Source organism: Oncorhynchus gorbuscha, linkage group LG05, assembly GCF_021184085.1.
Source record: "Oncorhynchus gorbuscha isolate QuinsamMale2020 ecotype Even-year linkage group LG05, OgorEven_v1.0, whole genome shotgun sequence".
Lineage (NCBI taxonomy): Eukaryota > Metazoa > Chordata > Actinopteri > Salmoniformes > Salmonidae > Oncorhynchus > Oncorhynchus gorbuscha.
Genome location: NC_060177.1, coordinates 16,976,165 through 16,993,709, shown reverse-complemented (window position 1 = coordinate 16,993,709; position 17,545 = coordinate 16,976,165). Strand labels below are relative to the sequence as shown.

Below are 17,545 nucleotides of genomic sequence, written 5' to 3'. Positions count from 1 at the left end.
GTAGAGACCAGTGTGTCTGTTGTCCCTTGTGTCTGCGCTCTTGTAGAATACTGGTTGCGGTGTGGAGATGATGTAGTTAATTATTCCTTGCCCACGAACATTCAACCACCCATAAGAGATGATTGCAATACAGTCTGCTTTCTCTATGATTTGCTTGAAGTAGAGGGATTTTTGTCAGAGGTTGCTTGTTGTGAGCGCTGAGGGAACTTTATGCACTTGGCCAGAGGATTCTGCATCTTTGTTGCATTCTTCACATGATTTGGCACAGTATTTGCAAATGTACACAGCTTTTCCTTTTACATTAGTTGCAGTGAAATGTCTCCATACATCAGATAGTGCATGTGGCATTTTCCAGTAAAGATTAGACGAAAACATGTAAAAAGAAATCAAATACAATTCCATGTACAGATAAATAGTTAAGCAGTTAGATTAAACAACTCCTTTGTAAGATTTAAAAAAAAAATGAAACATGTATGGAAACAGGTGAATTAACACTCCTCAGTTAGCAAGCTAAAACCCACATGGTAGCAAAAAACTAACTTGCAGAAATTAAGTTAGAAATTATTTAAACACACTTTGCTGTATGCTACTATTTACTAGTTAACAAAAAAATGTATGTCATATAAAATATATTCACCCCACCCAGTATTGTAAAGCATGTAGTGTTTGGCTCAGACAGTGTAGTAGTGTGGGTTCAGTAGCATCTCATTAGTGTGTAAGGTCTTGGAAATCAGCAGTACATGTGATGGAAAAGTGCACTGCACATGTGATGGAAGAATGCACTGTTTCCGACCCTTTGCAACCCTAGTGTAGATTGATGAGGGGAAAAAGAAATTCAATACATTTTAGAATAAGGCTATAACATAACAAAATGCGGAAAAGGCAATATGGTCTGAATACTTTCCAAATGCAACGTCATCTACAAAGGTGAACAGATGAGAGATGTAACTGAATCGCTGAACATTTTCCTCTGTGATTAGTGTCTTATAGACCACATGATGGCACTAAAAAGGATTCTCTATCAAGACTTGACATAAATGAAAAAGATTCTCCAAACAATGTCAAAATAGAAATAAGGTAAAAACAAAACAGGAATAGCTAGGGTTAGGGTTGGGGTCGGGGTCAGGGTTAGGGTTGGGGTCGGGATTAGGGTTAGGGTTGGGGTCGGGGTTGGGGTTAGGGTTGGGGTCGGGGTTAGGGTTAGGGTTGGGGTTAGGGTTGGGGTTGGGGTTAGGTTTAGGGTTAGGGTTGGGGTTAGGGTTGGGGTTAGGGTTGGGGTTAGGTTTAGGGTTAGGTTTAGGGTTGGGGTTAGGGTTAGGGTTTGGGTTAGGGTTGGGTTAAGGGTTGGGGTTAGGATTATAGGGTTAGGGTTAGGGTTTGGGTTAGGGTTAGGGTTAGGGTTGGGGTTGGGGATAGGGTTAGGGTTAGGGTTGAACCAGGATGTGGACATTAAGCTATGGTTAGGATTGGGGTTAAGAATAGAGTTAGGGTTGAACCAGGATGTGGACATGAAGCTATGGTTAGGATTAGGGTTGAGAATAGAGTTAGTGTTGAACCAAGATGTGGACATGAAGCTATGGTTAGGATTAGGGTTGAGAATAGAGTTAGGGATGAACCAGCATGTGGTAATGAAGCTATACTTAGGGTTAGGGTAAAGTCCAATACATGTCATAAATATTATTAGCATTTTTCGAGACAATAAATTGCATGTTGCATTTTTGATCTCACCCAAGTAAATGCTGTTTAGTCTGCAAAACTAAGTTGACATTCAACTGCAGCATCAAACTCTCACAGAGGACAAAGTACTCGCCCTTTTTCTGCACTTTTCCCAGCTTAATTGCCAGCATTTAGGACTTGGGGGGAATCACTCTGTGCCTGTTAAAAGGTGTCTCTATCGTTCTATATGCAACACAATTCCACAAATTCTATTAATAAACTGACACCTCTCATACTGCCTTTGAAATGATGAACAATGAGTGTCGCTGCTGCACCTCAGACACATGCCAACATCAAGCAGAATGTCAAATGACTGAGAAATGGAGCAATTGACAGGAGTGAGACTCCATAAAGCATGCATATTACTAAAAGCAAGTTCTGGATGTTCTTTTAAAACTTCCTCCACACTTGCCAGGGGAAACAGAGGAGTGTCGAGAAGGGGTGCAATACTCGGGTTAGGTTACAGTTGTGAAGAGTAAGCAGGCATTTAGATAAGCTGAGTATGAGTGCAAACTGTTTCCTCTTCTGTGTTTCATATAGTTACAGGGTTCACTCAATGACCCTCATTAAAGCATAAATGAACAAAATGCTTCAATTCAAAATGTGTGATTTGTGGTCAGGCTGAATATTCAAATGCATTACCTTGACAATGTTTCAAAGATCCTAGCAGGTTGTTGCACCTCTCAGAACATTACAGGAGCAGAAAGGCAGTTGAGCAGAATGGTAAACAGATTAGTGACTTGTGTTATACCGATGATCCAGGTTTACCCTGCCTGTTACATTGGTGCTGTAACTCAAGTGATGTCCATACAGTGTGTCCATACAGAGTGTGTCACAGTATAGCAGACTGGGTTTGACACCTTGACTGAGATCTGAAGTTTCCCAGACGTTTCTAAACTTTAGCACAGCAGGTTCATGTGGTCTTGAGTACCACCAACAAATATGTAAACAGTTTTCTCAATGTCCCTCTAAGATATCAAATACTATTTCCCTCAATGCAGACGCACATTAAACATCTGAAATAATGGAATGACCTTTACAATATGTTTCCTGGTGCACTGTACACAATATTGAAATGTCACCCAATCAAACATATGCTTATACGATGCTGAGTGCAGAGGATGGCAAATTAGATGGATGCTGTAATTCCTGTGCACTCAGGCACCACATCACATCATACAAATGGATCTCCCAAGAGCAAAGTCTCACTTACCTTTTGTACAGACCAGAACCAAAAAGCATTACAATTACTGCATGTGTCAAAACCACACATAAACACTGTATCAAATTAATATTGTTATGGGTCTATGAAATCATACAAACCAGGCATAACCCTTTACAAAAGGGACAAAATGCTGGTTAATAGAATAGCACAATATTGTAGTCCTCAACATGTCGATTTGGGAATCACTATTAGTGACACCTGGTTTAAACCTCCAGGCTCGTATTATTCTCAAAGGGTCATGAATGAATGCATACAGCACATTAACATATGATCTCTCCAACAGGCCTAGCAAATCCTGACTCATTATTTCTTTCTCTGTTTTCCTGCTGTTCGTACACTGCACTCAGAATCTATCATGCAGAACACATTCACAGTACTGTCTCTGGCACTGTGTTAATATTCATTTTGCTTTGGGTAATTGTAGGCTACTTTCATTTTACTTAATTAAATATGTGAAGTGTGTAGGCTTTTGGAGGGAATACTATTTAATTTGATCAAAAGGAAGATTATGTTTGTGTCTGACACATTGCAAATATGAGTGTTACAGTTTTCATTCAAGGTTGGACTGATACACACTGAATAATTAAGCAATTGTTGTTACAGGAAACACACTGCTAGTTTAAAAATGACCTCATGTTGATGAGTTTACAGACTCAATTACAATATTTTGACACTGTTATTGGTGTGTGAACTCCAAATATGAATGAATCTGCTATTCTAGTGGTCAAGAGGGCCATATATGAGGCCTGTATTAAGTCTACACTACATGCAAATCTCCAAGCTGACCTACTTCTCCTTTTCACATCAGACACTCAGCTAAAATCCATAAATTAAGGAAATTAACTGATGGGGCCCAGGGCAACTTTGTAAGCTATTTAAATCTTTAAATTTACAACATCCCTGCATACTTCATATAATTGAACTAACTGCAGGGTTGTTACTTTAATGAGAAAAAATCCTGTCTTTTTGCCTCCAGTTTGTACTCCTGAAGACAACAAATGCATGCCAGAGGGCAAGTTTATCTTGCCCTGTTGGGGGGGCTGCTTCCTAAGGCAGCTCTGATTTATTTCCAATTCTTATAACCGTTCAGTTTGGCGCGGTAATCACCAGACATGAACCTGGAACCCCCCTCCTCTACGAGATTCGTTTTAATTCGATCAATCAGATAAATTGGAGTACCAAATGCAGCCCTTATTGCAATCGAATTCACATTATTATTGTATTCCTGCACTATTATTTTTTCTTTGGACCAATAATAATTTCCCACACTGGTTGGCGCCAAATATCAAGAAACCAAATAGCTGAGCGCGGTGGAGTGTCTGGATTCGACAGTAGTCCTACAGTAATTACCGTGTTCAGTGCAACATAAATTATTCACAGTTATTTACACGCAAATAAACAAACACGCAAATAAATAAATAATCACAAGCCTATGTGAGCACCTGCACAGGAAGGAGGAAGTGCAAAGAGATATCACTTTGACTTCCACAGGGTGCCTTTCAGCCTACTATAAGTGTGATGCAACATGAATTTATATTTTGGGGGGCATAGTAGCGTTTTATATAACATTTTTTTTTAATTAATTTAACATAATGCATCTTTAGGTAAATTTGTAAAATCTTCTAGCCTGCCTCGCTGTTTGCATAGGAAATCTTCACTGCAGACACCTCCATCTAGCCCTGTGCTATAATTGAAATGGCGCGTTTAGCTGGAGGCAGGTTGTGAGGGCGCTTTCTGCAATAGCAGAATGCATGTCGATAGACGTCATTTGGTTTTAATGGCCTACAGGACATTTGGCGTTACTACTGGAGACATTAGTGGAGAAGGGACAGGGGAAAATCGCCGCATGAAAAGTATCCAAGGAAATCTACATATGATTATTTTATTGACACTTTGTCAACAAGTTACCAGTGTGCCTTTGTAATAGCTGTAAGTACACGACTAGGGAAGCGTGCCCTGTTTTACTTATTTAACTGGAGAATGGAAATGTATGCCTAGCTGGAAATGCCTGGGGGATTTTTACATCAGACGAAATGACAATGATTAAAATCTGTTTTTTTCCTGCTCTAAATATATTGAGCGACGTGACACTTGCTTGATATTGAATAGCACTTAACCGTTACCCCCCGCAAACCAGAACGTTAAACCGTTACGGGGGCTGATATATCTATATTTTTTACCGGAAAATACGAAAAATCTGACATCAATTATTATATCTGGTCATATACATCATTTTTGTAACAGGGAGAGAGTATCACTTATTCGTTTTTAAAATCTGACTGGGTGCGAGTAGAGCTAATTGTAGCCTAATCCTTGCCCCAGAGGCGTTTGGGCAGCCCGGAGCAAGAATTCTTTTTTAGCGCTGCTTTGTTATTTAGAGACAGGATTATTGTCTTTCTTCTCATAACAGACCGGTAGTATCATTTAAGAAAAAAGGGCACTCAAGAAGCTAAAATACGAAGCAGGATTTGACCGACTCAAATTTTAACTGTATACAAATAAGAACCGAAAAGGGAAAGGAGAGATCTCTTCTATGTATAAGGTAAGAACGCTGCTTTGCTTCTTCCTGTGCCGCTTTTGTGGACAGAGCTTGGTCTGAGCAAGTCAGCCAGCATCAGCTATAGATAGATCTTTAAAGCCACAGCGACCCTTCTGTTTAATCAATGTAGCTTTCACTGTTAGATTCACATGTTTTAGAACAGTTTGTGGATACAGTGTTGGCAGTTTCGTTCCAAAGGAACGGATTCTACTTGAGGAATGCTTGGGTCAGCTATTGGATGGCACTCTAGTTCTATTCGGGGCATGTGAAAAAGGGGAACGCAGTCATCAGCTGGGACTGATATAAACTGGCACGGATTCCCTCGGACTCCTACGATGTTTGAAACGGTATGACTAAATTCATATTAAGATACGGAATTTCCTCATGGTATGATAGCCTACAGTATCAGCGAACAAACTATACTCAACACCAGGTAATTTGGAATAACTTTACTTGTAGTTGGGCTATGTTTTGTCCAGTCTGGGAAAGGTGTGAATGTTTGTCTAGGCTGTAGTCTTTCACTTGTTGTCTATTGATGCTGTTGGCATATTTACGCATTCATTTTACGCATTGTTCGCTTTTGTATCAAACCTCTCTGGATCATAACTTCATGTTGGTAGAAATTAGTAAGACGCCATATTGTGCATCTGGTTATCCGTGGGCATCCATGTAAACTGTGTTCAAGAGTGCAAAAGTGGATACACTATGGATCTCTGCTACTGTGCGTGTTCTTTGGGCTATTTGATTTTATAACAATTACGCACATTCTAATCTTTGCTTTGTGCAATTGTCAAATATCTTTCTTTGGTACACCATTGCCCACAGTGAAACCCAACTCTTGTGAACGTTTCAAACCGGCTTATTGGCTAGAGTTACTACAGCTGGAATGTTGGTCAATATGAAACTATTATAACACAAAGTCAGGGAACAGACTTCAGTTGATCTCATTCAAACGAGTCAATGGTAATAGTTCCGGTATTTGTCTTTTTTTATTTGAGAACTCTTGTGAGACTATAAAGGAATCGAGTTTCTTGGCTTATAGCCTTTTAATAATGTTAATCTTTGCCACCCACATTGATCATATATATAATAGTATATATGTATATAGGAAAACACATTATTTTATATATATATATATAAAATAATATGTTTTCCAATATTTCACGTTACCCTCCACTCCGTCAACTCCTCCCATTTTAACCATGTGTGTGTGTGTGTGTGTGTGTGTGTGTGTGTGTGTGTGTGCGCGCGCGCGTGCGTGCGTGCGTGCGCGCCTCCTATCTGGTATATATTCCCCCAACAATATTATCGCTATTGGTTACTGTGGCCCATGGCTAAATGAAGAGGTGGGATAGCCTCATACGCCAAAAACTTCTTAAGTCTTTTGAAGTTTTTCTTTCACTGGGGCCTGAAATGTATCATCCAGCGTCGTATTAAATGATCATTATTCCTGAAGGCTTGGTGGTTTATACAGCGAGGCGGGCAACACCCTGGAAAATCTGTAGTCTTCAACAACACTTTGTGCCCCAGGGCATCTCGCCTGGAGCAAAGGGCTGAATGAGCCCTAACAACTGCCTTCTGTTGACCTTTTATTCAAAGCTTAGTAAATGTGCTCTTGCATGGAAGAATTAGTTGATGAAATGCCTTTCTTTCCAATTATAATAATTTAGTTTATTCCAGCGACCCGCCATTTTTGCAGACATGATGGATATATATTTTTTCACGAAACCATATCCTAATGTAAGTTGCTTGACATTTTCTAACTATATCTATTTCTAATGAAACTGACTCTGATATTAATTAAACGTTTGTGAGTTGAGATGTTGGGATTTAATTGACAGGCATGTGCGTAATATTTGCAAATTACAAAGTAAATAACCATAGGAAAACATGTTATTTTGATCAATCTTAATTAAATTCGATTGTGGTGATTGGTTGTACGCAACTATGATCCCCAATACCCACATGTCTGTTTAATAGCCTACATCATTGTTTAACCCAACTCTGACGAACTGTATCCATGCGCCTCTGACTGCGCTGTGGCCTGAAGCGCGCCAACCCAGTGTATGCTACCTAGTTTGGGAGGGATTAATTTAACGGATAGTTGACATTCATGAAGTGGTCATATGTTTCTCATGCCTTCCATCCAACATCCCCAATATTCACACCAGCCTGAGGACTTGCATCCTTTCTTGGTTGAACATGTGTTAAAAGCGTGCCCACGTTTCTAAAAGGTCATTGGAGGATCCCGAGCAATTAATTAAAACCCCTGACCATGTACATTTACATACATTTTCATGACAGATATTACAGAGTTATTAAGTAGTTTGTCTTCACATCTTGGTTGTTCCTGTTATGTTTATAGTGTTTGATACATATAATATAATTTGACTCCTATGATATGAGATGCTATTTTTAATGCACCAGTAACTTTTTTTTAATGTTTCATTTCCATGGTATTGTGTGGGGTTCAAATAAAGAAACAACACAACTGTCTTGTAAGGGGTGAATGTTTTCTTATGTGTGGTTCAGGAACAGAGTTCATCGGGAACAAATGCCCTGGATTCCGTATTCTCAGATTGGTGGTTGGTGTGTCTGGGCATATCACGTCTAACACATAACACGACCTTTAATTAGAATATTGCAGTTTGTTTTATCCCCCTAGAGGCTGACACCTAGCATTCCTCTTTCTGGAGCCGTAATAATCATCCTCATATCCTGCCCTCCGGCGTTGAATGAAAAGATGCAAACATACTTCATTAGAACGGTGGCAATAACTTGTAAACTAAATATGCGAGCAGACAGACATGGAAGTGATCTGATAAGGCTCAGGATCGCACTGGTGGAAGATACATACTTTCTGAGACCCGAGTAAATTATGATGTCTATGGCTTTTCCATTTACTTGTTTTCAGGAAGGAAGAAGCATGTCACGACTGTCTTTGACCCGGTCCCCGGTATCTCCTATGTCCACACAAGGAATCCCTCTACCGGCTCAACTGACAAAATCGAATGCTCCGGTTCACATTGACGTCGGGGGACACATGTATACTAGTAGCTTGGCTACTCTCACCAAATACCCAGACTCAAGGTAAGGAACCGGATATTCTCATTCAATAAGTGAAATGTGTTTTTGTCGTTTATTATCCACAGTACCAAGATGTGCCACCCAAGGTGCTTTTGTTGCAGGATTAATTTTTAACATTTTTAATATAGGAGTGTAGCCTACTGATACATATTGTATTTGAAGTTGTCTCCCACCATAAACTGAAATAAGTAATTGTGCACAATAACACTTTTGTTAGCACATGATGCTCCAAAACCCCTCATTACAAGTGTTTGATATCAGTGATATACTTGCTTGCTTTAATGATTGTTTCTCTCTAGTTTGATATTGTATATTGGATAGCCTAACCTCCATATGGCCTCGTTTGAAATGTGTTTGATTATAACATGTTTATAACACATGGACATTTGTTAATTGCAGTTGCTGACTCTTTTATTCACTGAAGTGATGCTACAGGTTTATGCACTTGAATTGTACATTATGGAGAGAGAAAATGTCAGCTGTTATTTCCCCATTATAGTAACAAAACCAATTTATCTAAAACCATCTCTAATCCATGTCCAAATGATTTGCAACTAAAAACCAGCCATGCAACTTTACAGTAAAGCTTATAGTTTATGCTGAACTTAGTTCGTGCTTTCTATAGAAATGACCCCTTATGTTATATATTTCATGAGCTACATGCCCAAGTCAAATGCTATTACTAGAAGCCAGAGTTTCAGCTAAGCCAAGGTAAACATACATCAGTTTGTAGGAAGATCTAAGGAAATGCTTAGAGGAAATGTATCAATATAAGTCTTGGATAGTCACACAGCTCTGACAGGAAATCACTGTCAACTACTTTGTTTTCTATGTCCCTAAACCAGCATGATTTATCTTGTGAGAAAATCTCCATGCCTATAATAGGCCATTGTTTATCCTTAGTATAATTATGTCATGTCTGTCATTGCTATAAGCTGTGTGTTTGGTTCATTTAAGAGGGTTGGACAGCAAGACAGGACCAGACACTGCAGGTACACAATACCTGAGTGAACGTTTTTGTTATTACTAGCATTATGTGCATATTACCCACCGTTTTATGACATTAGAATTTGAATTTCAGTAAATCAATAGTTGATATATTTGGATGACTTTCCAGATGTTCAAATACAGGTTGTTTCATATACACTCACTGTACCGCCACACATATTCCCTGGATGTACATTATGCAAATGATTCTGTGTTGTTTTACACTTATGTTTATACTATTTATCATCTAACTTTTACACTACCATGTACCGCACACAGTGGCGGTTGGTGCCGTTTAAAATGAGGGAGGACATTTTTTAAAATGGACATGGCCTTATCTGTATTACAGCATATTGGATGACTACCATTCATATTCCAATCACCAAATTCAATGTTACAGCAAAAGGTTTAGGCTACAACATGATACTCAAATTTTCCCTATACCAATTATGAGGTTGCTACAACCTAGCCTATGAATGAAAGTTTATAACGTTGGTGCACACAGGTCGACAGAACATTTTGAGGCTACAGACAGTGACACATGGACAGGCAGTGACACTTTCAATACCGCCTTGCACACTCTTGCCTGCATCTCACTGATCTAGGGTGTAATCATTAGTCCAACAGTTGCAAACAAGAGTTTCTATAGGACAAATTCAGATATGTTTATCCCCGTTTCGTTCTGTTTACTAAGAAACGTTTTTCAACAGAATCGGCAGAATGAATACCCCTCTGATCATGGAAAAAACACAGTTGACTTTCCTAGCAGCCAGATTGTATCAAATCAAATCAAATGTATTTATAAAGCCCTTTTTACATCAGCTGATATCTCAAAGTGCTGTACAGAAACCCAGCCTAAAACCCCAAACAGCAAGCAATGCAGGTGTAGAAGCACGGTGGCTAGACAAACTCCCTAGAAAGGCCAAAACCGAGGAAGAAACCTAGAGAGGAACCAGGCTATGAGGGGTGGCCAGTCCTCTTTTGGCTGTGCCGGGTGGAGATTATAACAGAACATGGCCAAGATGTTCAAATGTTCATAAATGACCAGCATGGTCAAATGATAATAATCACAGTAGTTGTCGAGGGTGCAGCAAGTCAGCACCAGGAGTAAATGTCAGTTGGATTTTCATAGCTGATCCTTCTCGCATCTATGTGCATTGAAGTCCCTTTGCTTGTGGACTTCAATGCGCAACACATCAGCTGTATGTGACCAGGCGAAAAAAACTTTCCAAGCCAAACCATATCATAACCGCTACACACAGCCTACATTGTTGTCACCATATTAGTTAAAGTAACGTCATAGTCAACATAGCTAATAGAACTAACACGTTAGTAAACCCACTACAATCATGCAGTAAAGTTACAGTGTACAGTCAGTAAGCAGTTTAGCACTTCCACTGGCGGGCCCCAGTGGCAATAAATTAGTAAATCAAAAGCCTACCTTGACTTGGAAGAGTTCCAGTGTTGTGTTAGGCTAAACTAGCTACCTGCATTTGCTAGCTAAGTAAGTGATATTGAAAGTGAAAATTATGAAATCCCTGTTTCTATCTCTCTCTTGCTTCTCCTTCATGTTGGGAGAAATTAATTTGTTCAAAACTGTTAAACTATTGTCTTTCTCTTTATTTGAGTCAACTACTCACCACATTTTATGCATTGCAGTGCTAGCTAGCTGTAGCTTATGCTTTCAGTACTCATTCTCTGATCCTTTGATTGGGTGGACAACATTTCAGTTCATGCTGCAAGAGCTCAGATAGGTTGGAGGACGTCCTCCGGAAGTTGTCATAATTACTGTGTATGTCTATGGAATGGGGTGAGAACTATGAGCCTCCTAGGTTTTTTATTGAAGTCATTGTACTCAGAGGAGGATGGAAGCTATCTGTCCTCAGGGTACACTGTTGCGCTACCCTACAGAGTGCTGTTGAGGCTACTGTAGACCTTCATTGCAAAAAGTGTGTTTTAATAAATTATTTGCTGAGATGTGAATATATTTAGTATAGTTGTATCTATAATAATAACTTTTTTAATGTTTTTCCATTTTTATTTTTATGAAATTCTGTTTTCTGAAATTCACTGAGGACAATGGCCCTTCCCTTCCTCCTCTGAGGAGCCTTCACTGACCTCACATAATTATGTTGCATAATGATGTTACACATTGCATATACATTATACACAAGGGCGAAAAGCCATACAAATGTAGCATACATGCTGTATAGTAATGAGTAGCAGTGCTTTTACAGTAAAAGTAATGACAGGATTCCACTGCGTATGTGAGAGCCAGTTCTCTCTCAGTTTTCTCTCTCTCTCTCTCTCTCTCTCTCTCTCTCTCTCTCTCTCTCTCTCTCTCTCTCTCTCTCTCTCTCTCTCTCTCTCTCTCTCTCTCTCTCTCTCTCTCTCTCTCTCTCTCTCTCTCTCTCTCTCTCTCTCTCTCTCTCTCTCTCTCTCTCTCTCTCTTTCCTCAGTGTTCCACACAGTCTGCCTCAGGGGTTCACTTTCCTCTAGAGCCAGTGGAGGAGGAGCCCTTTTATGTGAATTAGGATAATGGCTGACAGAAAGCAAAACAATTACACTGCAATAGCCAGACTTATATGCAGTCTTTTTAGAGGACATCCGGTGTGGTGTGCATGGAGGTGTCTAGTCCTTGTCCGCCATTCATGATCCACTGAAACATAACAATTAAAGAACAAGGTTCAAAGAATTGTAAGTTGATGATGACTTTTAATAGATTGCTGCGTTAATAATGCAGAGTGAGTAGAGAAACTTAGTCTAGTAACTAATGTCTGGGTATTCATCTTCCTCTGTACAGACTGCAGTAAGGGACAGAGGTCATCAAACATTGATACCCGCTCTGGGGAGTTCACAGTTAAGGAGATAAGCTTCAGAGCTCCATTCTACTGTGGCTGAGGAAAGTAAATGAGAAGAATATTACACAGACAAGGAAACTATTTTGAAATGACCCTTGACATAAGTTATTGCTTATTTTGACAATTTATCTTGTTTCCATTAGCTATGAGGGGTGGCATATAAAACATAAACAAAACATCACCTTGGGTATTCAAACCAGCAACCTTTTGGTTACTGGCCCAACGCTCTAACTACCTGCAGCCATCCCTGGTACTGTCTACAATGCCAGGGGTTCCCAAACATTTTCACTCCAGCATTCGGGACCCCCCCATGTCTATTTCTATGGGCACAAGCACTGTTCATGACACAAACTGTTCACACTCCTCTTGTTGGTGGAGATAACATTATTTCTGGTATAAAGCTAATTTGATTGCAATTCTACACATTTTGCCATATCTAATGTGTATTTATGTAATATTTCAGTGAGTCGAACATTACAACGAAATCTATGGGCAAAAAAACCTAGCTAAAAAAACCTTAGATGACATGGGCTAGTTGATCTGGACATTTCTGACAAGTTATAAATATCTCTCTAAAATATTCAATGACTGACATGAAAAGAGGAATACTGATGATGCACTACCCAATTTCAAAATTGCATTCTACAATTTATTTGTATTTTTAGGGTGGACCCCCACAGTTTGGAAACCACTGTAGTATGCTACTATACCACTTGTTCTACATTATATTAATAATATTTGAACCTTCAGTTTTAATCTCTGTGTACACTTGACAATGGACTTCCCTACCCAGCTGTAAATCTATTCACAGAGCCAGTGTACACCCTTGAAGTTGGGTTTGATACATTCATCCAAACACTCTCTGGGCATTTGTTTTCCCAGACATATGTAAGATGTCCTGCAATGTATGTCTGAATTAATTGGGAATCTATTGAAGACAGCTCAGGTCTTTCATTTTGGAGAGAGTGAAAAGCTGCACTTGTCTTGACCCACCCACATGCCTAGCCATGAGTTTCAGACTCTAAACTGTTAGTCTGACATGTGTGGGTCCATGAGATGCCTACCTACCGCCTGCTCAACCACGCTGCCTCTACTCAGCACCTCTGGGATGGGAGATCAGAGATGCTCCTGTCCTTCACAAACTCCCACTCTGCCCCTCTCTCTCTCTCTCTCTCTCTCTCTCTCTCTCTCTCTCTCTCTCTCTCTCATTCTCTCTTTCTCTATCACCGTCTTTCTCCCCTCTCTCTCTCTCTCTCTCTCTCTCTCTCTCTCTCTCTCTCTCTCTCTCTCTCTCTCTCTCTCTCTCTCTCTCTCTCTCTCTCTCTCTCTCTCTCTCAGGCAGGCAGACAGGATGGTGTATAGCTCTCTACCTGTCTGACATGACAGAAACAAAGCTTGGTGAGGGCGGGGGTCCGTCTTTCAGGTGCGGAGGGCCCCCAATCGGTGATTTACCAAAAGGAAACACTGAGACTGAGGGAGATACAGAAATGGAGAGAGGGAAAAAGAAAGAAAGAAAAGAAAAACAGGCAGCATTTTAATTGCTTTTTTAAAAAGTGGAGATGAAAAACAGAGTTAGCCTGGAGGGGTATGGTGAAATTCTAGCTGGAAGAATTGCAAGACCATATGAGAAAGGAACACCTCGGGCATAACAGGGAGATGAGTATTGGTTTTTTATAAAGCATTTTGCATCGATTTTCAGAGAGAAAGGGAGAAAGAGAGAGGGGCAAGATGGAGAGAAAGAGAGAGAGAAGGGGAGGGAAAGAGAGTAGAGAGAAAGAGAGGGAGAGCATCTTTGAACTGGCTCTCTTTATACAGTTAACAGGAAAGGAAAAACATGGCAAATTCTACATGATAGGATTCAGTCTATACCTGATGAAGCCCTTTGATACAGTTACTGTGTGTGTCTTTACAAAGCAAAGGATTGTAATGGAAAGTAAATGCAATTCGCTTTAGAAATTTAAACTATAAAGTCAAAGCTATAAAATGGTCCCGTGTGGCTCACTTGGTAGAACATTGTGCTTGCAATGCTGGAGTTGTGGATTTGATTCTCATGGGGGACCTGTATGACAAAGTATGAAAATGCATGTGCTCACTACTGTAATGTGAGCACATGTGATAAGAGTGTCTGCTAAATGACTCAAATGTAATACAGCTGTGTATGTGTAGTTTCCCATAGCATCTCTCTTTCTTGTGTTATGTCTTATAACAGGATTTAACAGTCACTGGGCAAAAGCAAGTTGTGTGAATGAGACTTTCTGGTGATTTTCTTTGTGGTTTAACTGTACTCAGCTGACCTAAAAGCTGTTAGCATGATTAAAGAGCTGATTACATCAGATCAATGATAACAGAGAAGACTTCTCTCTGCCAAGAGCTGTTTCTGGGAGAGAGGAGGGAAATGTTTCAGTCAAACCATTTTAAAGGTTACTCTAAATACTCTGAACTGCCACTTCTACAGAAAACTGTTGAGTGACAAATACTTAAGTAAAACAGTGATAGAGACACCATGTCAATCATGTCTCTAAAATGACCAACATAAAAGTCCTATTTCTCTTCCTTCCAGGTCTGTAGCTATTATCACCTAGTGCAGATCTGAGGTGAAATGAATGAACTAATGGTTGAGAGCTACAGTAGCTAATGATGCAGGATCTTAATTTGGGCCAGTTTGCCACATCAGGAAAATAATCCTGCAGCAACAGGAAATGTGAATTATTATGTGGATTTTAAGGGATTTTTTTTTGTAAGGGAAAATCAAGTCTGAAATTTAAAAGTGGAAATTATAAACTTCAGAAGCCTTTGTAAACGTCAAATACACTACATGTTTTTAATTTCCTGCATTGCAAGAAAGTTCTCCTGCAACAGGGTGATCAAAGTAAGATCTTACACCTGTACCATGACAACCTCACAAGAGATGAGAGAAATGTGTAGTTTCCAACCATATCTCAAGGCATCGTATCGACAGTATATGGTAGGATGAAAGCTAACAGATTTCTGCATTTTCCAGTGTTATCCAGGCTCCTTGTTCACTCCTGGTTACACTTTGAGAGGCCGACTATGGATGGATGCTTGAATGCTTAGAAGTTACGTCCATAATTCATGGAATTTCCCTCTGTTGTTCTGCATTCTAATGGGAAACCTGCATCAGTTATTTTAGAGAAATTACTTTTTGAGTGAATGCTGATTATTACAGTGAATAGCACGAGGTGGAATAGTCACACTTGGGCTATTACTTGTTTTCAACAATGAACCAAATCAATACATAATTCAGTGGAACATTTGTATTTAAAACACAAATCGGTATCAGAGTATGAGCATCAGAGTATCATGGATTCAAACACTATAGAGAATCATATATCATATTTCATTGTAGCAAACCCCAGTTAGAATTTTTATTAACCCTTTAGTATTAGAGCTTTAAACTGAACCCATAACATTAATATCTGTACGTACCAGCTGAGACACTGTATGTTGTCCTAATCACACAGCAGAAGGGACACTTCAAACAGGCCTGGAACACAGGAAATGTGCCTTAAGCCCCTTGTTTCAACCAGGATGCTAATACATTTCAGACTTAGAACTAATAAAATGGAAAAAATAAATGGAGGGTAATTGTTTGAAGGCAGCCGCTCAACTCAACCTCATTCCATTATATGTGTGTGTGTTTCAATTTCCAGAATCAGCCGTCTGTTTAATGGCACAGAGCCCATCGTGCTGGACAGCTTGAAGCAGCACTACTTCATCGACAGGGATGGAGAAATATTCCGTTACATTCTCAGCTTCCTCAGGACCTGCAAACTGCTTCTCCCAGATGACTTCAAGGTACATGATGATTTCTATTTGCACACCATAGCATCATGCGTACAGTATCTGCGCTGTAGGAACTCACACAGTGTAGAAATATACAAAGGATAGATGATTGATTCAAATTTTGATCTTCCCTCTCATCTGAGAAGAATGTCCAACATGTTAGTTTTCGCTATCTATCAATTTATATTGTAAACATTATTAACATTACATTCACATTCAATATCAGCAGTCATTTTTTAAATTAATAAAACATTGGAAATCAAATCAAATGAATCCCCACCGATTTATCATTAAAGTGATGCTTTGAAGGTATTGTATAATTTCAGCCAGTAATTCTGAATTTGATATGTTACGAATTGCAAATTGTTCTATATATATTTTTTTAAATGTAATTTGTACAATATGTTACAATTTGTAAGTGCTTAAGATCCCAGACTGAACATTTAATATACCGTGGAGGAAAGGTGAAAATTCGGTCTAAAACATAACATAGTTCTGTGATGTGAACCAAAGCCCAGAGCTGTTGTTTCTCACCAAAAAATGATTTCTATAGAGGTGAGGCCAGGTGAAACAGGCTGTATAGCCCCTGTTCCACTTGTTCCAGTCTGACAGTACCACCCAGTCTCCCAGCCACTGCCTCTCTCTCTGCTCTCAATAAAGTGCCATGACAGTTTAAAGGAACTGGGCTTGAGAGGGAAGTAGGAATACTAGAGGAGGCGAGAATAATGTGGTCCTGAGTCTGACAGAGGGGAATGTGTGGGGAGGGAGTGTATTGTAGGGGATGTCTACAGACAGACAGACACACACACACACACACACACACACGCACACACGCACACATGCACACACTTTTATACAGTGCTCTATCTGGGAAACTGGAGCGACTTTGGTCCATGTTAGCCCACTGTGGCTGCACACACCTGTCTCCTGTTTCAGAGTGCGCATGAGGAGACTCCTTCCTGGATGCGCTTGGCTTAGCAAAACAAAACAAAAATATACACATATTATTGTTACTAAGTTATTCTACTTAGTAACAGAGCAAAGATTCAAGCCAACGATCGATCATGGACTCTGGCCAAATCTTCTGTGATATAACCACTTTGATCGATCTAAAACACCATTAGTAAAATGTCAAGTTCTGGTTGATGATGTCTAAGGAGAGCATATTCAGTGCTCCATCTGTTCCTGTCCATCCGGATCCCTTTTAGTTCAGCCTATTATACCAAATCTTCCATGTCTTTCCCTGTCGGCTTGGACTAGTTCATCACTCTGGCTAAGGGGAGTAGAGGAGAGGCAGATCCACCTGGCTAACTCTCAGGGCCAAGC

General features: G+C 39.7%; 1 protein-coding gene across 5 annotated transcripts in view; it reads left to right on the top strand.

Annotated features, from left to right (window-relative positions):
* Positions 1–4,593: 4,593 nt before the first annotated feature.
* LOC124035581 (BTB/POZ domain-containing protein kctd15-like) overlaps positions 4,594–17,545 on the top strand; it is a 30,643-nt gene continuing 17,691 nt past the window's right edge. Inside the window, exons 1-3 of one of the 5 annotated variants that reach the window (XM_046349081.1) lie at positions 4,594–4,870; positions 8,395–8,570; positions 16,087–16,231. In XM_046349081.1, the coding sequence (XP_046205037.1) occupies positions 8,407–8,570; positions 16,087–16,231 (309 nt within the window). In that variant the 5' untranslated portion in view covers positions 4,594–4,870; positions 8,395–8,406. Of the gene's footprint in view, positions 4,871–4,903; positions 5,484–5,556; positions 5,914–6,818; positions 7,221–8,394; positions 8,571–16,086; positions 16,232–17,545 lie in introns of those variants that run through there. The other 4 variants (XM_046349080.1, XM_046349079.1, XM_046349077.1 and 1 more) reach the window with 4 other exon arrangements.